This window comes from Lathamus discolor, chromosome 3 (assembly GCF_037157495.1).
Source record: "Lathamus discolor isolate bLatDis1 chromosome 3, bLatDis1.hap1, whole genome shotgun sequence".
Classification (NCBI taxonomy): domain Eukaryota; kingdom Metazoa; phylum Chordata; class Aves; order Psittaciformes; family Psittacidae; genus Lathamus; species Lathamus discolor.
In genome coordinates, this window is record NC_088886.1 from 35,282,327 (window position 1) to 35,306,281 (window position 23,955).

General features: G+C 40.4%; 1 protein-coding gene across 7 annotated transcripts in view; it reads left to right on the forward strand.

Annotated features, from left to right (window-relative positions):
- The window catches only part of MECOM (MDS1 and EVI1 complex locus), a 343,190-nt gene that overhangs the window by 312,113 nt on the left and 7,122 nt on the right, over positions 1–23,955 (forward strand). For 4 of the 7 annotated variants that reach the window (XM_065674617.1, XM_065674622.1, XM_065674623.1 and 1 more), the window contains 7 exons: positions 984–1,140; positions 6,770–8,132; positions 10,105–10,192; positions 13,080–13,106; positions 20,296–20,462; positions 21,813–21,890; positions 23,638–23,807. In XM_065674617.1, coding sequence (XP_065530689.1) covers positions 984–1,140; positions 6,770–8,132; positions 10,105–10,192; positions 13,080–13,106; positions 20,296–20,462; positions 21,813–21,890; positions 23,638–23,807 — 2,050 coding nt within the window. The remainder of the gene's footprint in view (positions 1–983; positions 1,141–6,769; positions 8,133–10,104; positions 10,193–13,079; positions 13,107–20,295; positions 20,463–21,812; positions 21,891–23,637; positions 23,808–23,955) is intronic. The other 3 variants (XM_065674618.1, XM_065674619.1, XM_065674621.1) reach the window with 3 other exon arrangements.

The window sequence follows — 23,955 nt, forward strand, 5'->3', positions numbered from 1 at the left end:
GCAGGGGAGTATGGAAATGGGGATGCCTGGGGCTGGGATGCTGGAGGGCATAGAGCTTCTGCCATGCTCCAAACAGTTTCTCAGGGGTTTACAATTCTACTTTATGTTATTTTTCTACCCCTTTTGATTTGGAAACGGCTGTGGAGTTTGAAATGGGTGCTGACACAGGTTGTGGAGCATCCCTGAGCTCAGGGCTTGCTGCTTTGTGAGGACTGGTGGGGTGTAAGGAGGATCACAGAGGGGCAAGAAACCGTAGGGTGGATGGGTCCCCTAGGCTGTGTGCCAGCTCTTGGGGTCAGAAACTTCAGGACACTGTTGTGTATCAAAATAAGAAATAGCAATGGGTACCAGCTGCACAAGATGAATGCAACTATCTCATCTCTAGAGTGTCTCTTACCACTTCCCAGCACCGGGCTTGCTGTATAGATCATTTGTATAGGATGTGGTACTCCATCTTGCCTTTTATCAGATTCCCGAAGCTTGGGCCTTTTGCATGAGGACTTCCTTGTTTTTTAAAGTAGATTTGCTGCAATAATGGGAATTCTATATTGAGCTGACAGTTGTAAGATGCAACCAAGCCCCGGGTGCTAGGACTATGTCATCTACAGGATTTCTTGCTCTCACACACTCAGTTGTTGCTTTGAAGTATTTCTATTGCAGTAATGCTTAGAGGTTTCAAACAGCCACATTTTGGCTCATTTTCTGTGAAGTCCCTGACCTCTCAAAAGCACAGTTTCTAGTGGCAGGATCAAATGCAGCTGCTGCAGGGGCTGCAAAGGGGTTAACAGATCCACCAAATACTTGGCTGATGCTGGGAAACTGAGGCCCCATCCTGTAGGCACAGCTCCCATTGACGTTGGTTAGTGAGGTTTTTAATCTTAAAGACTCCCAGATAGCTCTAAGGTTTGAATATTAAAAGACTCTTGTAATAACTGGCTTCTTCAGCAGTCAAGTTTCTTGGTTAATCAGTACTCATTTCCTAGCAGGTTTTCACGGACCCCAGCAACCTTCAGAGGCATATTCGTTCCCAGCATGTTGGGGCTCGTGCTCACGCTTGTCCAGAGTGTGGTAAAACCTTTGCCACTTCTTCAGGCCTCAAACAGCATAAACACATCCACAGCAGTGTCAAACCTTTTATATGTAAGTCTTCAACTAAACGTCTTTGGTTAAGTTATGTCTCTTGTCATAAAGCAGTGTAATCTGGAAACAGGAGGTTATGTTGTGCTCCTTTCAAGTTTCTCACTGTTTTCACAGGGTCTGTGAGTTATTATGTGAGTTCTGGGTAATTTGTAGTCCAATGCAGAGCATTATTTTCATATGGTTTTCCTTTTCAGACAGACACTGTATTCTGTATAAATGTACCTGTTGTCCTTGGGTTACTTTTTCCATGCACAGATGCAGAGAGCAAATGGGGAGTGAGATTTAACAAGAAGGAGCCATCCCAGTCTTGGTGGCTGCAGCCTTGTTGCTTTTCACTGCACCAAGCTGGCTGCTCTGTCTCCTGCTCCTCTGCAGCAGCAGTGGTCCCAGTGCTGCACCCTGTCCTGGATACAGCCCTGCTGTGCAGGGCAGGGTTAGTGCTGGCACAAGGGAGGAGGTGGCGCTGGCAGGGTGGTGGCACTGGTTGCCAGTACAGTTGGGACATGCTGTGAATTAGGAAAAGCCAGCAGTTCCTGGAATGCAGCTTTGCTTTTGGGGTTAATTTTGGGCTACAGAGTCTCCACAGCAGATGCCATGACTTTTGCTTGAGTTGGAAAATAAACCTTAGAGGCAGTAGATTTCAGTCAGAGGAGCTTGCTGCCCCGCTGAGGCTCCTGTGCACACCCCAAATTTAAGTATCAAGTTGAGCTATTAGATCTTCTCCAACAGCTGCTCCAGCCATAAAACTTTCCTCATATGTGGGCCTGACTGTACTGGGCTGTAAATTGGATCCTCAAAGTTTCACGGGTTAGGTTTACTGCTGAGCCAGATCCTACTAGGTAACGGTGCAGGTTGTTTTCTCTCCCTTTCCCCAAGGAAGCAGAAAATATTTAAGAATATTATTCTTGGTAATGCTAATCTTCATCACAGTCCTTTCAGACACCTGCTATGGCTTGAAAGGTACATTGTGAGCACCTCTTATACTTGTCTGTTAAACTTCATCTTCTGCTGCTCTCGCCAATAATTTACCAAAATGTCAACACCACACCTGAACAAAGTGTCAACTGCACACTAAGATAATTCCTCAAGAGGAGTATTGGCTTGAAAGACTGATTTGTGTGAAATCTGTATACCTGACATTGGGTTAGATAATAACTTTAGTTTGGGCATATTCAATGAGAAAATGTATAACTAGATCCAGTAATAAATATCACTAATAATTTTTAAATCTGATTACAGCTTAAGTAATTACACTTAAAGATTATAGAGCATATAGAGCATATAGAACAGTAACTTCTGGCTAGGCAGGGAGACTTCAAATGGTCCTGTTGCAGTGCCCTACATAAAAGTCTGTAATTGACACCTCTTATAAATGGAATAATCTCTCAAATGCTCTTTGTAACTATTTATTCTGATAAATCAAACCACCAACCAAGATTCTTCGTGTGTACTGTGTGAGAGATGAAAACCCATTGAGCAACCTATGAGTAACAGCCATGTAATTGCAGAACAAAAGGCTTTGGAGACCACATGTTTGGTAGTCTTTGCTGAGCAATGGGAGGGAGGTAGGGTCACCTAAAGGAGATATCTGTTTTCCACCAGAAGGCCACACACCATGATTTACTTGTACCAGTCTGTTTATGGCAACTGTCTCTTATTACAGTACACCACCCAAGCTTGAGTGAAAACTCACCAACACTAAGGTAATTACTCACTGCCTTCACAAAATCTCCAGCCTCTCCAAATAGAAACCACATGCCATAATAGACTGAACATATTCAAATAGTACAGTAATTTTTTTAATAAGCAGAAAATATGCAAACTAATTGCTGGCTAATTTGGGGTCTAGAGAGAATTGCGGTACAGAGTGTGAGTAGGCATGAGATGAATTTTTGCAACTTGGGAGCCAGATTGGGAGTTTGTGTTAAACCTGGGGTCTGTAGATCAATAAAACCTTCAACAGAAGAAGCTTCCGTTAGAAATTAGTTACTGAAAAGTATGGCCCTGAGATTTAAAGGGTGTAATAAGGTGTAATAGGAGAAGTCAAACACAGCTTCTGTTGCTTAGATATGTGGAAGCAATTAAAGTTGATAACCATCCGCATCTAACAAAGTCTAAGCAAAACTTTACTTGGAAATAAGTCATGTGAAGGAAAAGAAGTAGGTCTTACAGCACGAATTTACCTGATGAGTCCTGACTCCTGGGAATATCCACAGAGGTTGATGTGGTGCAATTGATTTAGACAGAGTCTCTGTGATTCACTGATGCCATGTTACATCCCGGCTTCAGGCAGCAGTCCCCAAGAGAAGACTGGGCCCAAAATTTCTTTGCCAGCCTTGAAAGCCCATGGGTTGAATAGACTGCATGTTAAGTGCAAGAGGCACCTTGAGCAAGTAGTGCCTCATTAAATAATTGTAAATAACTTGTATGCTCAAAAAGTTAGTCTTTGGTACAATTGGTAACTGTTTGATTGAGATTATAATAATAATTATTTACATATTGTAACAGTATCCCCATTATTGTTTTGATTTAGTTTTAAAATTAGGATAAAATATATTTAGTCAAACGATAAATTTGCATCTCCTTTACTAGTTTGTAAGGATATCTTTCAATTGTGTGTATTTTGCTTTTCTCCAGAGTAAAATATTTCTTGGTTCTGTTGATTTTTGAGCATGTTAATGGAGAACAATAATTTAATAACGTACCAATGTTTTTTTAAAGGAGAACTTTCCAAACTTTGGGAAGACCAAATCTGTGGCATTACACCCCTTTTCACCTGCTTGCCAGTCTAGTCTACTTGAGTGAAGTGTTATATTTAATACAGTCATGTGGATAAGAAGCAGGCTATCACACAACCTGTTAGAAGATCAAAAGTTAACAAAACATGATTTGTTTTGAATTCTGTATTAGCCTAGCCTTGTAAATGCATGTATTGGAGATTTTCTTTTTCTTGAAAAGCGCATATGGTTGATGCTCTGCTGCTTATATGTTAGGCGTAACTCTATCAGTGTTTATTGATAGAGTTATCCTGCTTTACACAAAGAAAGGAGTTGACCCATAATGTCCGTGATGAAGCTTGTGCAAACATGTGGAAATGTCACTCTTGGTCACCCTTCTGGTCACTTTGATTTTGGTTTCTGTGATCAACGTGGTGGGAGCAGGGGCGATTTTTGTGTAAGACCTCAAAAGTGAAGGTAAGGGGCCTGATTCTGTACTGTGAAGTATGGAGGTGACTCTCATTTGTGGGAGCAGAAACCTTGCGCCTACAGTTAGGCTAAAAATAGGAGAAAATAGCAAAAACCTGCAACAAACAAGTGACAAATAGTTCTATATTAAATTAAAAAAGTAGTTCTGTGTTAAATAGGCAAATAAAACATTTTCAAAAAAAAAAAAAAAGGAAACAAAGTACTTATCCAGAGAAAATCAAGCATTTACAAGGAACTAGAATAATCCTGTCTTCTCTTCTCTTCTCCTTTTTTAATTTATTCTCTTTTTTCTTTTCCTCATGTCTTTATTTTTTTTATATTCCCTCTATTTTCTTTCTTTTTAATTTTATTTTTATCTTGTTTCTTTATTGTCTTTCCTTGTGAATGAAGATTTCCAGCAGAAACAGTAACTGATACACAGCAACAAACATTCTTCCTGAATTACCGCATTGCAAATTTCCTGTGTTTGGGCCCAATTCTGCACTCTTTACCCCATGAATTGTCCCAGGGATGTCAAAGGGACATGAACAGGGAAAACGGGTAGATCAGGCAGGATCAGGCCTCAAACAATAGGAGCATTGTTGCTGAGATATGAAGCAGCCTGCTGAAGAGGTAAACAGTTAAGAGATGACAACAAGTGGTCAAGTTTCTCAAGGGCAGAGATTTAGAGGAGCAGGAAGGTTAGTGTGGGCCCTGGTGCGAGTGGAAGCTAGAGGACGTGATTGCAGTTCATGGGAACCAAAAGTGCAGGATGGGATACATTCAATTCAGTTTCCTTTGCGGGCTTAAAATAGAGCCATTGTAAATTATGTCAGTCTGTCTCGAATCATGAAAATGATTGTTGAAAAGGCCTCAGAATACACAATGTGTATTGTTGAGTGGCTTTGATGTGTGAAAGATGAGAGCTTATGATATAACACAAATTAAATAAAAATAAAGTGGCCACATGCTTTTTCCTGGCTGGAAAAAAAAAAAAAAAAAAAAAAAAGAAAGATTTATTACTGAAGGATAACAGAGCTTACCAATAATGCTGTTGCTTTGTTTTTAAATTGTTAGAAGGAAGGTAGGGCAGAGGTATGGACAAATTTTAGCATAATGAAGAGACAAGAAATAGCACAGCCTTGGGACTTGCCTGGTGCCCCTTCTCATTCCAGGAATGCCAAAAGGGAGCACTGGGGAGCTAAGCATTATCCTCTTCCAAACCACATTTTAACTCACAGACTTATAATGTGGTTGTTGCCCCAATTTTCTCCCTAAGGTCTTTATCAGCCAGAAAGGGACCTGTAAAATCTCATTTGTTTCAGCGACGTGATTCACTCTTCATAGTGTCTCGCTTATCACCACCGGGACAACTTTCTGCGTCCTGCTACTAAAAATGGTTGCTGGAAGCTCTGCTCTGATCTGCTAAATGTCGCAGGTTAGATCAGGCCCATGAGCTTGAGGTAGATCTTCTCACATGTGTGGATTCAGGCTTTCTCCAAGTGCTGCTTTTGTGAGGCTGAAGCTATTCTCATCCCAGAGGAGTTTGAAAGGAAATCCACTGAGCTGTTTTGAGCATCACACATGCAAATAAATGCAGCTGCATTCTTAAATGAATTGTTGTTGAAACAGAGTGTTGTTTTTTCATGTGCAAGAGACAAATAAGCAACATTAAGACTAGTAAGATTATTAAAATGTGGAATTTAGAGTTACAGCACCCCAGGCACCTGTAGGGACTGTATGAATTCTACGAATAGAAGTGCCTTGGACATGTGAGTTATTCTAGCCTGGACTTTCATGAGATTAAGTTCTTAATTGTAAGTAAAAAAAAAACCCAACTGTTTGTTAATAAGGTTATGCACTTAAAAGTGTCTGGTTGTCTCCTCCTTCACTTCTTTTGTATCTTTATGGTCTTGCAGACTGAATGCTCTGTGAGTCAGCTGTGTCCATCTATCTCCTGTCTGGTCCTCCAATTATTTATTTTAATGACTAACTTTCCACATGGTAATAGTGATCTAAATGGATGTCATTTGAAAACACAAGTGCTTGCTGATGCAAGAGTGCTGTGGGTTCATACAGTGTTACAGCACTGAAACATGGGTCTTGGTGTAGCTCTGGATGCTAATGCAATATTGAATAATGTTACCAAATACACAACACTGTGCAATACAAAGACCAAATAAGGAAACTTCGTCTTTTAGTGATTTCATACCTTTTCTGGTTTGTTGGAGTGGGTTTTGGTGCTGTCTTTGGACATCTGTCTGCTTGGATGCCTTGCCTTGGAAGGGTACAGTAGCTTTTTGTACATTTGTGCACCCTGACTTCTCCTTATGGCTTCCTAATTGACATTTGGTGGGTAAAAAAATGGTGTTGTTTGAAAAATTTGAGAGTGGGTGTAATTACCATAAAGCCTGAGATGTGTTGTTGTTGTTGTTTACATACAGGTGAGGTCTGCCATAAATCCTATACTCAGTTTTCAAACCTTTGTCGTCATAAGCGCATGCATGCTGATTGCAGAACCCAAATCAAGTGCAAAGACTGTGGACAAATGTTCAGCACTACGTCTTCCTTAAATAAACACAGGAGATTTTGTGAGGGCAAGAACCATTTTGCAGCAGGAGGATTTTTTGGCCAAGGCATTTCACTTCCTGGAACCCCAGCTATGGATAAAACGTCCATGGTTAATATGAATCATGCAAATCCGGGCCTTGCTGACTATTTTGGAGCCAATAGGCATCCTGCTGGTCTTACCTTTCCAACAGCTCCTGGATTTTCTTTTAGCTTCCCTGGTCTGTTTCCTTCAGGCTTGTACCACAGGCCACCTTTGCTACCTACTAGTTCTCCTGTTAAAGGACTACCGAGCGCAGATCAGACAAACAAAAGTCAAAGTCCCCTCATGACAAATCCTCAGATACTGCCAGCTACACAGGATATTTTGAAGGCACTAAATAAGCAACCATCAGTAGGGGAGAATAAGCCAGTGGAGCTTCAACCAGAGAGGTCCTCTGAAGAGAGGCCACATGAGAAACTCAGTGACCAGTCAGAGAGTAGTGACCTTGACCTTGACGATGTCAGTACCCCCAGTGGCAGTGACCTGGAAACCACCTCGGGCTCTGATCTGGAAAGTGACATTGAAAGTGAGAAAGAGAAATTTAAAGAAAATGGTAAAATGTTCAAAGACAAAGTAAGCTCTCTGCAGAGCCTGGCTTCAATAAATAATAAGAAAGACCACAGCAATCATTCAATTTTCTCACCATCCTTAGAGGAGCAGACTGCGGTGTCAGGAGCGGTGAATGATTCTATAAAGGCTATTGCTTCTATTGCTGAAAAGTACTTTGGTTCAACAGGACTTGTGGGGCTGCAAGACAAAAAAGTCGGAGCCTTACCTTACCCTTCCATGTTTCCCCTCCCATTTTTTCCAGCATTCTCTCAATCAATGTATCCATTTCCTGATAGAGACTTGAGACCGTTACCCTTGAAAGTGGAGCCCCAATCACCCAGTGAAATAAAGAAGATCCCAAAGGGAAGCTCTGAGTCTCCCTTTGACCTCACCATAAAGCGCAAGGAAGAGAAGCCACTTACTCCTATACCCTCAAAGCCAACAGCCCCCTCTGTGGCAAGCCAGGACCAGCCTCTAGATCTCAGCATGGGCAGCAGAAGTCGAGCCAGTAGCACAAGACAAGCTGAGCCTCGGAAAAACCACGTCTTTGGAGAAAAGAAAGGAGGTGACCTTGAGCAAAGGAAAGCTTCAGAGTCCTCCTTGCAGCACGCCAGGCCGACCCCATTCTTCATGGATCCCATTTACAGGTAATGCGCTACCTTCTGCCTTTCAGCATCCTTTTGTACAGGCAGCTAGGTCTGCCATAGCCACCTGCCCATGGATGCAGAATGACCCAATTCCTCTTCTGCTGTCCCTGGAGGTGTCATCCCGCCACCAGGAAATGGGGTGGCCCAGGCTGCCTGCTGACCTGTGCACCCACCTCAGATCTGAGCTGTTCAGAGCAAACCCTGGGTTTGGTAATGCCACATTTAGCAAGTCTTTATGACTGCCCTTGTTGCCAGGAGTCATTAGCTTGACATGCAGAAGCTAATATTCCCTTACCCATAAACTAATTAGCATCAGTATTGAATATTTCTATGTTTATTGTGTATTTGACATCACTGGTTTGTCCCAAATTCCTTTTCTTCCTTAATGCTGCCCACTTGCCTTGGCTGCCCTCTGCCTTCCCATGCAGTGCATCTCACCAGGGTGCTGGTTGTACATCACTTTCTAGTTCCTCCTGAATTAAATAGGAGTACAGCAAAAAACCAAATTAATCCTAGGATGTATAAAAAGTGTGGAAATGAGGGTGATTTCTGCCCTTTTTTACCATTATTTCAACAATGGGTTGATTTCTCCAGGCATGTTGTGAATATAATTGGAGATACAGCATCCTTGTGTGTACAAAGCGTAACCAGTGGGCTAGTTAATCTGATCCACTTTATGAAATCAATGGGAGTCTTGTCGTTTCCTTCAAAGGGTGCACAAGCAGACACTCTTAGTGAGCTGAGGTTTTAAAAAAAAGTGGTAAAATTCTGACCTCTTAGTGTTTCCCAGTAGTGCTGAGATGCTTCCACTGGGATCTGGATTTCACCTGCATCCTATGTGCGTTAGCTACTCTTTGCACTTCACCATTCTGCTCGTATATTTGTAACCAGCCAAAGTCATTCATCTAAATTAGTTTAGAGAAATATTAGCCATAAAAATATTTGTCTGTAATATAAATGACTGATTTTGCAGCCTATTGTTAAAAATTGTTACAAAAAATTGCTGCCATGTAAATGATGTTAATTTATTACTTTACCTGAAAAAGAAGTGCTGTGGGCAAAGTTTTTGAGGAAAGCTTTCACATAAGACAACAGGTATGCATTATGAAGAAACAGGATATGATGCTATTTACTGAGATGGTTTTATTCATGCTAGATTGATATCTGTAGTAGACTGTAGGTTTTCTTTGCGTCATATTAATTTTAAATGCCTGAAGCAGTGGAAACAATGATCCATGTTTTATGGTTCTGCAATACAAACTAATGAAATCTGTACAAATTCTGGCAGTAGCACAAGGCAAATTGTTACAAAGGCTTTTTCCTTTGCTGTGAGTTACATCTATGCATGGACAACAGAATCTGTCCCTTAAACCATACACATCAGTAACAGAAAAAGCAAAAGCCTCAAATTTCCAGACTGCTTCTGAATTATCTGCTCTGTGTTTCACTGCCTAGATGGCCACATGAGTTGATCACAGTCTTTGTTCCTGACATACCGTATTCAGTGTGTTCCTACAAGCCTGCCTTTCTCTGTTTGTGCACAGCCGTGCACAAGGAGACATTTCCAGGATGGTGACTGTGATGTCTTGCACAGACAGACAAGAAGGGGCCCATTGCTCAAGGGTCCCTGTTACCGTGAATTCTTCTCCTCTGAGTTGCCTTATTTCTTTATAAAAGTACTCAGTAGTTAGTCACTGGTTCCTGTTATAATTATTAAACAGTCTTTTGAAATGGGATTATTTCCTCTGTAAATGGTATAATCTCCCTTTAATGGCAATTCACAGCCCCTATCTGAGGTAATGAGTTGTATGCGGGAATCAAGAGTTGACTATACTTCCTTATCTTTTACCATTATCTCTGAGAATAAAACCCCACTTGATGTATAATTGACTATTTTAAACATGAGTAGCTGTATGAGTATTAATATCTGAGATGGATTCATCACACGCAAATCTAATTTTAACATTTACAGAGTAGAAAAAAGAAAGTTAAGCGACCCACTGGAAGCTTTGAAAGAGAAATACTTGAGACCTTCCCCGGGATTCTTGTTTCATCCACAAGTAAGTATTTTGGGAATTTGGATGTTGTAAACAAGCCTGTTGATGCTTCAAAGCAGGTGCTGAGAAATGAATGCAGTCTTAGTCATTTTTGGATTTCCTAAAACACATAGCTTTTGCTGTACCATTGTGGTGGAAAAGCGTAAGCATTGTTCTGAGCTTCTTGATGTTTTGCAGATGAAACAACATGTTTTGATTATAGAGGAAGCCAGATTCCAACTACATGTATGGTTTAGAACTGTGTTCCTCCAAACTATACTGTAGCTACCAACACTTGCAGCTACCTGTGTCTTCTTCAGCACTCTCCCATGCTCTGGCCTGTTGTGGTGGAGTCTGTTGACTACAAGGAGGCAATATAGATTCAGAGTTTGGCCAACAAAGCTGAAAATCCTAGTGGTTAATATTTAAGAATTTCAGAAAATATATAAAAACTTCCACCCAGTGCTTTTAAATCTCATAATGCAAGTGCTTCATCTTTTTTTTTTTTTTGGTAGCTATTGTGGGCGTTAGTGTGTGCATTTTTTTTGTAGGTTCCCTGCTGTTCCGCATCTGAAGACATGCTATTTGAGAGGGCTGCTGTCTTGTTCATAGGTCATAATCCTGCTGCTTATTTGCTGAAAAACCAACATTTAGGAGGGTGTCCCTAAAATGGTGTAACAACTGCAATGTGTATATAATACAAAAAGAGGACTTCCATGTAAACTATATGTTGCTTTTCTTCAACAGCACCAAACCCTTATTTTGGCTTCCTCTTCCTTGCTCAAGGAGATGTTGCTAAAAATTTGGGTTAAATCTTATGCCTAAAATAAAATTATATTTGCAGATTTGAACCCCTTGCTGAGTATGGGCTGTTTCATCCTAACAAGAACACCCCATATGTATGTTGCATTTTAAGCACACGCTCAGGAGCTGATGTCTGATGGCTCAGCTTCCTCTGAATTCCTGATCAAACCATTCCAATAATTTACCATTACTTGCCTTTTTTTATATTTTTTAGTGAAGTCAATAGTTATTATGTACTGTATGGAATAGATTCTGAAACATGGGACTTCTTAGTAACTGGGAAGAATAGCTGATGGCATATATAGTTGCAAGATGAACAAACATAATGCTATTGCATTAGTAGAGACTGCAGAAACTCCCCCCCATTACAGTTCCAATGCCTGAAGAAAGTGACAGATCTAGTAAGTATTAAAATAGGTAGAATTTATGTACAAGACTTAACAGCAGCTCAGCACCTCTTGGTGAGTTACCCTATTTCCCCAAGTTGCAAAGCAGCAAATAAAGGTTCCCATTTCATAGCAGATAGTACTAATGCACAAATACACAGACAGGAGCGACATCCTCTTTGTGTTCCCTGGTGTAAAACCAGGAAGGTTTTACACTCTTCTGATGAGTGATTCTGTTAAAACAGTGAAGGGGCTGCAAATTAATAGTAAATTATTAAAATGAGTGCATTTTAGGTACTGTATTCATGGAAGAAATAGTATTATTTTGCTTTGTGATAGCTAGGTTTTCAGGAGGTGTAAACTGATTGTTGTTCAGTGAAGTTGGATTCATGGGGCTCTGAAGGTTTTGTCTCAAGTCGGTCTGATGATGATGGGAGGTAGTATGATTGGTGGGTGGGAAAGGAGGCTGCTTGGGTAAAATGCACCCTTGGGAAATGAATGGTGAGTGGGGAAACAGCTGGATACTCTTCTGTGTAGCATTGTATGACTGAGTTACACAGCAACTGGAGGAGGGTTAATAGGAGTTAGGTGAGGATACTATAAGTGAGCAGGTGAAATGGAGACATTGGGCATTTTACCATTAGCGGACAGGATGCTGGGATTTCACCCTTCATGTTTATTTCACAGAGCTGGTGAAATCTATTGTTGGTGCCTGCAGAAGGTCCCAGCTTGGTCACTAAGTCTTTCAGTGTGAGCAGGAGGTGACAGATGCCACCTCCCTCCTGCAGTGCCAGCTGAGGTGGGGCAGAGCCAGCACCCTCTGGCAGGAGGGAGGGCTGGTTGTGTGCCCACGTGGCCGAACCCATTTCTCCCCATTTCTCACTGTGCAATAGATAAATAGTCTATGATAAAGACTGGCTTTCATTTTATCACCTGCCTAGCTGCTAGAGATGTCTTTAACTTGGTGTGAGATGCATGGATACAAAGGTCGCGAGTGTAATATGTGCTCTTAATAAATTGTAAAAGAAAACTAAACCACCATCACATCCTGTCAAAAAGGTAATACCAAAATCTTCTTTCTTGCAGACTTTAATAGAAAGGAATCTCTTGTTTGGAAAGGCAGAATTTGGCTTGGTATTTATAGAGGACTGGGGAACAGCTTGCAGAAAAGCTGTTTTTCCTTTATAGTCCTGTTCACCCCTGTAAAAGTACAGGTGTGGAGTGTACTGCAAGTTTTCGTTTTCTGCTGGCAGGATTAAACTGTAAAATATGAGCAAAATCATTGTTCATGTCCTACAAGTTTGTGTTTCTGTGGTTAAATTTATTTCTGAAACTTGCCATTTGCTGAAGCAAGGTTGTTTGTTTTGGTTTTTTTTCTTTTTTCAACTGGATAATTTGACAGCTGACAGATAAATCTTAGTTTTCTGAAGTAGAGATTAGTGACATAAACCCTCCAGTCCTTACCCTGTCCCTACTTCGGCAAAATTCCTCCCAGTGGTAGTGGCCTGAAAGCTATGAAAATAAGATCATTTAATGTTGTTTCACAATAATTTGCCATTGTAAGGATTACACTTTTAGGGAAAGAATACGCCGATGTAACTAATCATTCAGACTAACATTTTTATTAGTATCTTTAAATAAAATCTTAATTAGTAGATTGATTGCAATGAGGGTTCCAATGCAGGAATAATGTGTTGTTTTTGTTTCAATTTTGCTCCCAGTTCCAATTGCCTGATCAAAGAATTTGGGTAAGTTAATGGCTTATATTTTTGATTTAATCATTGTGAAATAAATTGCATAAGAAAAATAAAATATGAAAGATAACTTACCACTCAATTACGGAGCATGCCACACTTTCTACAGTGTTGTAGCTGTAGCAGATAAATATCCTCTTATGTCAAACTGGCTTTATTTTTACCTACCTAATCCTGCTGGTTTTATTTGGTGAAGGCAATGGGAGCTTTACCTGAGTGAGGGTTTCAAAATGCAGTCTTTGATTATATTTAACTGAAATTGTTCCAAGTCTTTGGAACAATTTGAAAATCTCTGTTTCCTTCAGAGATTGCAGTGAAATTTTCAGGCTGAAGTCTCGATAGATTGCAGTAGTTATAAACATTTAATCTTTGTTTGAGACGTTAAAATACATGGCCTCAGACGACTTCACATTTCTATCTTGCATCGACTTCAGTGGGAGTCACTTTAATAGCACTGAAGTTTTGAGCTTAACTGACCCCATTTATTTTACGTGGTTTTGGGTCAGATTTGTCCTGTGTGTATACTTACATCATCACCCTTATGCAAACAGGAATTGTACTAAAAAGGTATTATTGGATAAATTTGAGCCTCCTCTTCTATTTTCACAAAGCGTTATTTTTAATACTTTTAAATTGTTCATGAAAAAAAGATCCACAGCAACTGCTTTTGCAGATGCAACTCAAATAACACCGTCTTTTGCTTTTGCATTGCTGGCTCCTCAGCTGCAGCACTGAACCCATAAATACTTGTCCCAGATTTTTCCCAACCTTCGGGCTTCAGAGGGGAGAGCTGGAGCCAGCCGGCTGCGGCTCAGGTCCTGACTCACTCTCACTCACCACTTGCAGTGCGACGTGGACTAATTTCACAAGGCAAAGCCAGAATTTCTCAAAATGAGATCTGAGATCGTCATGTACTCCTTCCCACGTGTGTCTCTACGGGGCTAGTGCTGGGGTTCTCAAAGGTGCTGCCCCTACGTATTGGCACTTAGCCCTTCCTACTGTCGTCTGTGTGCCATCCAAAAGCAGTGATGGACCTTTGCTTTGTGCACACATGGCTTTTAATCACATTTTCTTCCTGTAAGGCAACGGTTTATGCAGCTGCATAAGATGTGCTAGAATCCTGAGATAAAATGAGCTAGGCAAGCACCAAAGGACTCGTGCAAGCGCCTAGATGCTGAATGAGCTCAACAGGTGGGAGGGTTAGATACCAGACTTAGAGAGCACAAAAGGTCAATCTCAAACATTTTCTTTGCAGCAGAGGGAATCCAGTGTAGCATATGAAAGTACCACGGCAGGATTTGTGATTTGGCCTAGGCACCCTGAATCCCTAGAAAACTGGCTATGTTTGGGCATATTTGGCAAGTTGAAAACTCCAGTGCAGCCTTTTTCTTCTTTCTGCTTTCTTTGACATTGGCTTGGTCCTCAAATTTCCATCATCCTGCTGTTTTTGCAAGGGCATGTCTCCTGGCTATGCTAGTGCTTCCAGCAGCTGCAGCAGAAATAGGTATTTAAAATATAAAGTGCCTAGAGCAGGGTGCTGATTCATGGATCAATCTTCATCTTGAGAGATGTGAACGCATCACGCAAGCCTTTCTATCTCAATATGGCAGTTGCATGTGCCATATATTTCAAGATTATTTCAGATTGTGTTTAACTGTTTGGCAGGAACTCTATAGTGCAAATCAATGGGAACACCCTCTCTTGAATAGATCATGATTTATTTAGTCTGTAAACTCTTTCATCTCCTTCTGGTCCCATCATGAAAAGGTTGCTATAAAGTGGTTCCATAATTAGTCATACTTTATTTGCATTAGCTTTAGGGAGAATCATTGTAAATAATTAAAACAATTTTACAAATAAATTAAAAGAAATTTGGTGAGTGCACTGACAAAGGTTTTATTTTACTGGGCTTATTTTAGGACACAGTCCATTCTCTTAGGTCAGCTAAATCTCCACCAACTGCATTAATACAAATAGAGCTATTCTGGAACCATACTGCAGATCAGCAGGAGTTTCTCTACACTGCTTCATAAAGTTCAGCCACGTGTGATAGGTCTCTTGAATGTGAAAATAGCTCAGCCAAGTTCCATGGCTGGATGTCCAAATTCACGCAGTTTCAAGAAAACAAATTTGCAAGTCATAGTTGTTCAAGAAAGCAGTCTAACTTGCACTGGTGAGGAAGAAATCCTGAGCTTTAGCAGTTGGGTTTTCAAGATTTCTTTAAATAACACTAGTAAAAATAGAAAGCAAACATTTGAGCAGGTTTTTTTTTCCCATGAGTTACGGCCACAAAGTCAGTTGGTTTTGCGATAATAGCAATGAAGGAGTTGCGTTTGTAAAACATGAGGTCATGTAATTCATGACATTGTCTGCTAGATTATTTCATATCATCAGGTTATTCTTAATAGCCAGCAACAACAAACCTTTGCTTTATTTATGCCACTTTTTCTTCTGTTGGTTAATAAATTTTAAGACAAATGTTCAAGGCCCCTGCTGATGATATCTTGCCCGTTGAAATGTTTATAAATACTTGTTTTAGCCGATTATGGTAATGTCTGCATTTTTGAGTCGGAGCTGGGGAATTGTGACTGCATATTAGTTTGCGTCAGTAGGAGGTTAATAGCCTCTCAGGGAGCTGGAGGGAGGTGGGGGAAAGCTGCTTCCTTTTCCAGACATCTGGACACAGATAGAATCAACAACTCTTATATATGTAAATCAAAAGTTGCTGTTCTATATAAAATACTGTCATTCACTACTCTCAGATTAGGAGCAGACATGACTTGTCCATAAGGCAATAGCTGTATGTAAAGCATGTAATAGGATCTTCTCACTCTGCTGACTCCTCAGAGAGCTTTCATGGAGATGGCAATTATACTAATCCCATCCTCGGGGTCAAGCAGTGCCTTCCTCCCCAGCTCCGTTCAAGGATCGCCACAGCCCTTGGGCAGTCAGCTGGGGTGCAGACCCCTCCTGAAAGCCCAGCAGCTTCAGCCACACACCTGCCTCCGTGGTGGTCCCCAGGATCATCCCTGGAGAGATGAGGCATCCACAAGCACCCACCTAACTTCTCAGGACAGATGCTATCCGTAACAGCTTGCTCCAGAAGTTTGGTGGGTTGCTGATTCATAGCATCTCTATAGTCAATGCAGTTCCTGTGGAGGCAAGGCTTGCTTTACCATCAGCAATAATGGTGTTTTGAAGGAGTAAGAGTTGCTTTGCTTGTGTTTCAGCTGAAAGAGGGAGTTTCATTGATGAAAAGGGGAAGTCATCTTCTGGGTTAATAATTATTAACCCTGTCCAAAAAAAACCACAACCCAACAACAGTCTTGGAGAAAAAAAGCTAAGAATAAATTTGTGATATTTACCATCATTGAAAATTATCAGTGAGTCCACCTTGTGGTGGTATCACTGGGCTCTGAACACTGGCATATGTCTGTAAATGACATAGGAAGAAGGGTGAATAGGCAAAGAGTAGAGTTTGAGAAGAGTATTTTATTGAGAATAGCTAAATCCACAGCTAACTATGAAGATTTTGCAGAAGATTCATAGAAAGCTGAGTCACCAGGGATTCAAACAGCAATAAAACTCAATGTCAGTAATACGGAGGGGAAAGTGTGACTCTTAAAACTCATGTCATTCAAGAAAAAAATATTCAAGTTGATAGTTTTGTGAAAAATAACAACTGAGTGCTTAGCAGAAATGAATTGAAAACATTATTATGTTATACTGCCTTCAGGTCTTGAATACAGCTGAAGACCCTCTCAAAAAGGAGAAAGTAGAGTTAGAAAAGACAGAAAAGTGCAACAATGATGATCAATGGCAGGGAACAGATTCCATACAAAAAGAGACTTAAGTACATTTTGAATTTTTATCTTTTTTTCTTGGAAAAGAAATGCCTGAGGGAGCTGTGTCCCAGCTCTAACAGACCATGAATGTGAGCAGAAATGGTTATTCATTACTTTCAACAATACCAAAAAACAAAATGAGGGGCACCCAGCTGAATTATCAGGCAAATGGCTTAGAAGAAACAAAAGCCAGTGTCTTTTCATATGCACCTAATTAAATTGGCAAACTCTCCTTGACAAAAATATAAATGGATTCAAAAAGGGTTTCACCTGATGAATGGGAGCAGCAGCCACCAATGGCCATTCAACACCGTAATCGAGATCCAAGCCCCAATTAAGGCTCTGGCACCTCTCATTGCTGGTGTGTGACAGAAGACACTGGAGTGAAGGTTTGTCCCTTGCCTGCCCTCCTGCACATCCCCTGGGGCCACTACTTGAAACCAGGTTATAAGCTTCACAAAAATGTGTGTCGCAGGTCTCTAATTCCTGCTTGGTTTTGGTGCTAAAGTTAGTCCTCAGTGCAACAAACCCCAGATTTCACATTACTCAGTTAATATTTTGCAGGTAGACTGCTGAGCAGGGGCTGTCTACCTGGATATAAAGAGCTTGTGGTCTGGGCTGGCAGGATTTTGTGGGCTGTAACAAGCCCATGCAGCCCAGGTGCCTGATTTGCAATAGGGAATTGCATCCCAAATGCCCTGAGCACCAGCAGCACGCTTAGGACTTACAAGAAAATGCCCTAATTTTTGGTTCTTGTGACCCTATCTCCAGCAGATAGTAACGGTGGAGTAGTTATCTACTTGTATCAGCACAGGCTTCAGGCCAAGCACTTCCCGTTGTTGCTGGTGAATTTCTTGAAAAACATAAATCATACCAGGTAACTACATAGATCAGTCTTAGAAAAACCAACAATAGTCATTCCTACAGTGAGAAACATATTTTTGGAAAGCAAGTAATACTTTAAAATAATTGGAAGTGCTCGTGTTTCCTCTGAATAAGGGATTTAAAATTAGATGCTGATTTCATACCTGGTTTTGGACTGATGTAATCCTGGAGGCAGTGTTGGAGGTAGTTTTGGTCTGCACTGCCATACATTAGAGAAGAATCAATCCCAATTTCTCCTCTGCAAAATCATGGAAGTAAGAACTAAGAAAAAAAAAAGCATGACTAAGCCATTTCAAATCTAATGAGGAAAAGAGTTGCCTTAATATATTACTGTAGGGGACTGAGTACATGCGAAGTGATGATCCAAAAATGATTTAAAACCACTAGATAATGAGACTGACTTGAATATTAAATATACATAAATAAAACATATTATTCTTCACCGTAAATATGTGCTATCATAACCCATGCACTGTCTTGTCACTGCTAATCACCCTGAAGGCCAAAGGTCATTTTTCATTCAAACCATTTATTTTCTGCAATTGCAAAATAGACAAATGAATTCTTGTGGGGAACAATTAGAAGGAATTAAAGACAGTGGAAAGACTATTATAAAAGCTTTAAGAATCAATTCTGACTAAAGAAGAAGTCATATAAAAAGAAATATACGGTAACGTTGAGTTGCATGGGTTGATAATGACATCTCAGTGCTGAGATAGAATTACCTTCTCTCCCAACAGCATCATCATTACATATCTCATGCCTGTGATCAGTACATGTCAAAATCCTTCATATTGACAAATGTGCTGTCCACTTGCATCTGTGGAGAATGTTTTAGCAGCTGAGTGATTATGAATCAAACCCCAGAGCTTACAGCCCCTACTGCCTCACAATGCTTTCACATTTGTTGTCTGACAAGTAAATGTATCTTGACTTCCCTCTGAGATTTTTTTTTTACCGAGTTTGATAAAAGATGTTTGGCAAATTGGCAGTGGTACCCTGTACATTGCAATTTGTACTCGGCATTAGGAATGTGAGCATGAAATGAGAGGGCAAGCTACAGGCTAAAGAAAAAAAAACCCCAAACCTACAAACCAAAGCCAGAGCTAACCAGCATGTGAATAGTCATTCCAAGAGACAAATACACAGCTCTGACCATTAAAATAAAGTTTAAAAAAACCCAAAACAAACCACCAAACCACCAAATCCAAATGTGCAATTATTCCCATGAAATAAAATTTTAAAATCCCAACAATCGGATCAGTCTCTTATGGATTTTGAAGAAAGGGTTGTAAAGGTGTTCTCAGCTAAGGAGCATTCAGCATCTTGCTTTCTTGTAATTTCTTCCTTCATTACAAGCAAGGTATTGCACAGGGCTCATGCTGTGGTTTTTATGCTTTGTATGTGAGATCTTGGGTTTCTTCTTTTTTCATTTGTTTGTGGTGTTATGAAGAGGTAGATGGTTACTCTTGCCTGTCAGAGGGCTCAGCGGCAGTCATGGACTTCCCAAGTGACAATGTTTGAGATTTTGGAGCAGGTTTTGATGGTTAGATCCAGACACCTTAAAGGAAACCATTCTCCAGAAATTATGTAATCCCTACTCCCTGAAAATTACAGACAGCTAACTAAGAGTAGAGATACCCCAAAGCACATAGGGTTTACCGGCAACAAAAGGAATATTAAGAGGTTGAAATATTCAGAGAAAAAATAGGATGGGCATCTAACAGATAATGTAAACACATAACACCAAACCCACCAATGGATCATTTCTTACGGATATGTCTCATAGTCTTTGACTGTGATGGGCCATAAGACTGGACTGAATGTTTTCATGTGGCTGGGTCATTGGTGGAGCCTCTCTGGATATGGCTTCTTGCAGATATTGGTTGAGCTAGAGTGTTCATAAGGTTTTCTCTGCGATATTTGTCCTCTGCAAGTCCTGTAAAAAGACCCAAACTGCAGGAATTGAGTTGTCGTTGGGGTCTTTATTTTTTTCTATTGATTTGGTCCAAACTCGCCAATGGTTTCAGTAGATGGGATGCATAGACTCACAGGTGCAAACCCACAGACCGTGACTGTGTAAACTGGAATTTCATAGAAGCTGAGGCTTAAAAATAAGAAGAAATGAACACTGTCTAATTTAGATGTTTGGAAGCAGCTTTCCATTATAGCAGTTAAGACAGGAGTTCTGCTGTATGCTGGCCTTGTACAGAAACAGCACCGTGCTGTAACGATTATAGGCATTATTCCAAGTGGGACAACATCATGGCCACGACCTTGCCTAATGTGCCCCATAATTTTTGAGACTGTAGCTCTATGTTTGGTTGGTTTTTTTTCCTTCCCCTTGTTTTGTCTCTTGGCAGTGTATGTTCTTTGCATTTCGTGTTTCCAGTGAGGGCAGACAGACAAAGCAGTATTTACCATGACAGGTTCTGTACTATGTTCTGTTGCAGATGTCAGCTATAGAAAACATGGCTGAAAAGCTGGAGAGCTTTAGCACCCTAAAACCGGAGGCCAACGAGCTGATCCAGTCGGTGCCATCCATGTTCAACTTTCGTGCGCCACCGAGTGCTCTGCCAGAAACCCTGCTGCGGAAGGGCAAGGAGCGCTACACCTGCAGGTAGCCCCAAGGCCACCCCATGCTGCTCTCTCAGGCTTCTGAAATCCCCCCTGCTCAGATGATTGACAGGGACCATGGCAGGTCTCAGGGCTCTGTGTGCCCAATAAAACATGGAAAGCGTTTTGCTTTGGGGGTCTTACTAAATTATTGGTGTTATGAAGAAAGAGTTTGCCCTGTATCATACCGGTTTGATAAATGAGGTGGAAACTATTACATAATCAATCCTTTTTTTCCAAATTTTCTCATAGCTTTCATATACACAAGCGTGCTTTCATTGCTGATTTTTTTGATCATAAACTACAGACGTGTTTTTTCTCAGGTTTCTGGCTTTAATATCCAAAGGGATCAGTGATAAAATACATGACTTACTAGTATTTCTGTGTACAGACTTTAAAAAATACAATGAAGATAGTCATTATAAGTGCGACCAAAATGAATGGGAGCTTTGTTGAGGAGAGTAGAATTAGTTGTGTGGGTATTTTGAAGGCTTATATATCACATTGTGAAAAAGTAAATGGGATGTTCAGAAGTGAAGGGATGCAATCTTCAAAGTTGTCACATGGGGCGACCACTACCCTTATTCACTTAAGTGCTGTGTGTGCTCTGCTCCCATGCATAAAATGGGCTGAATGTTCTTAATAGGACTGGGCTGATCATAAACTGAATATTAGTATGTTACTTGAACTAAGGGGGAGGGCTCATGATATTTTTTTCCCCATTATTTTTCCTGTAACGTATTATCGAGTTTGGAGAATCATTTTTAAATTGCATTATTTAGATCTGTGTATCATCTCCAGAACACGCAGGTGTTTGACACTGGCATATCAGGTTTATCTGATCTTTTTGAAAACATGTCACCTTCTTTCACGACATGTTGTTATAGAAGCATACCTTGATGGATTAGGTGTTTGAGTCTTGTCTGCTCTGATCCTGTTCAGTGCACAGAATGATGTCATGTTTGCTGACACGTAGAATTGTTTGAAAGATTTGAAATTTGCTTACATAGAGGCAGAAGTCCAAGGCTTTAGTAACAGATTCTCTTGATTCCAAATCTGAATGTGACTAATAATCACCTTGTGAGCTTAGAAATTTGGGGTGATTTTTAAAACTGGTATGTTTTCATATATCCCTTGTGTATGCACAGGAAAAGCTGGTCAGTGCTAGCAATTCCAATCCCGTTCTTCTGTGGTTGTGTCAATCACATTTGCTGAATGCTTTTATTATAATGTTGTTACACCAAAGCAATGCCAATAGTACCATATATTAGTAATTCAATTTGGGCTGTGCATCCAGTGCAGCTCAAATTGGGATGAAGGTTGCATTATCTTATCAAACCTTTTCTTATCATAGATATTGTGGCAAGATTTTCCCGAGATCTGCAAACCTAACACGCCACCTGAGGACGCACACTGGAGAGCAGCCCTATAGGTACTGGAACCCTTACACTATCTGTGGCTTGGTCAAGTGAATAAAGCAAGGGAATGAGTGTTCAATAGCTTTGCTCAGCTAGCTTTGGTACTTGCTCCTTAGCATTGATGACCCACCATTGTGTTTTGGTCTTAAACAGGGCTTTTTTCATTCAGTGCTGATACTCACTATTGGAGCTGTGGAGCTGGGGGAGGGTCTTGGTCCTGCTTAGTGAAATTCTTTTGGCTTAGGCAGCTGCTCAGGCGCTATCCACAAATCCTGCCTTTGCCTCATGGGATAACTGGCACTTCGGAGCCAGAATGATTGAAGTGATTTTCAGTAGAACTTATGGTCATATTTTCCCTTGCAAAAAAAAAATTTCTTTGTAGGAGCTTTGTGGTATTATTTACAGCCTAAAGTTGGGTGTTTTGTCAATCAACTGATTTCTGGAAGGTCCCAGTTGTAAAGGCGTTACTGTATTTGTTTGTTTCCTGCCTAATCTGGATACTTTCTGAGGTCTACCTAACCAAAACCCATGTGGGTGTACTTTCTTGTTGATAGAAGTATGTATGTGATATTGTGTGTTTAGGACAGTCACATGCAAAAATGCGTGAAGAGAAGTGTCACCTTATTGAAAATGAAAGACTAATTTAAATCAACTGGAAAGAAGCCAGTTCATGTTCCAGTAAAACAGATGCACCAATTTCTGCATTTTATGAGCTGCAAAGAGCAGAGTAAGCTCATTGTTTGTGAGGAAACAATGTCTTTTGCCTTTAGTCTCTTTGGGAAATGAGATTCACATCTAATTTTACTGAAGGAAGGTCTTGATGCATGTTATACCTGTCCACTGAATAAAAGCCACAAGCAATTACTAGCATAATGGACGATTTCAGCACTAAAAAACCCTGACATCACTGACAAGTGTAAGAGAAGCATGGGAGAAGTAGAAGATTGCAAAACTAAAGTGATGAAGACTGTTGGCTGGTTGCCAGGCAGAGAATTTGGAATAGTTATAGTATGACTTAGTAATGACTTAAAGAGCAATACAGTAAAGGCTTTAGGGACTCCAAATCACTACAGAGTAAGAAAATTGATGCCTGTGGTACCAGAGTGATAGACTAAACTACTCACATTGGCACAATATTAAAGGTTGGGATTGTTTATTGCTGTTTTTTGCAAGATAACCAAATTTCCTCTGGGATTAGCAATCAAGCAAGCTAATTCTTCAAGAAAAGATTTAATCACACAGTATAATTTAGAATAGGAAAAAAAATAGCCCTTTTTACCTTATTTGAGCATTAGTAGAGATCTGTTTCATGTTTTTTCCAGAAGTGTGTAATTGTATTGTATTGGCAGCACATGAAACAATAGTTATTGCTCTACTGTTTTCAAACTTCCCAACTTCGCATGCAACAGTTTCAAAAACATGGGAATCAATTACCCTAGCTAATTTGATGCCATTAACTCTGAAATATTATGCTTATTCCTGAAGGCAGTACTTAAAATGTAAAACCTAATGTGAATTAAAGCTAAAAACACCACCATAGAAGTGATATTTCCATTCCAAGAGCACAGCTCTCCAGTTATTCTGCCAAAACTTGTCTGGATTTCAGGGAGGGTTTTGCCTTAATAAGGACCAAGGAACTGCAGTTAGGTACTGAGGCTGAGTCCAGAAGGTGCTTCATGTCTCTTATGTCAAACCTTACATTTCCAGACACTAACAAATCCTTTTCTACCCACTTGTTTTGTTTTGTTGGGTTTTTTTTAGATGCAAATACTGTGACAGATCCTTTAGCATATCTTCTAACCTGCAGAGACATGTCCGTAACATCCACAATAAAGAGAAGCCATTCAAATGTCACTTATGTGACAGGTGTTTTGGTCAACAAACCAATCTTGACAGACATCTAAAAAAGCACGAGAATGGGAACATGTCTGGTATGTATGCCTTTTCTCTCCCCAGCGTGCCCTACCTACCGCCAGTGTTCATATACAGGGACTGCATGTTCACTTTCAATGCTACTGAGTGTCGATAGGCACACTTGCTCTGTGCCGTCTGCTCCAATGAGTGGGTGTTTGGAAAATA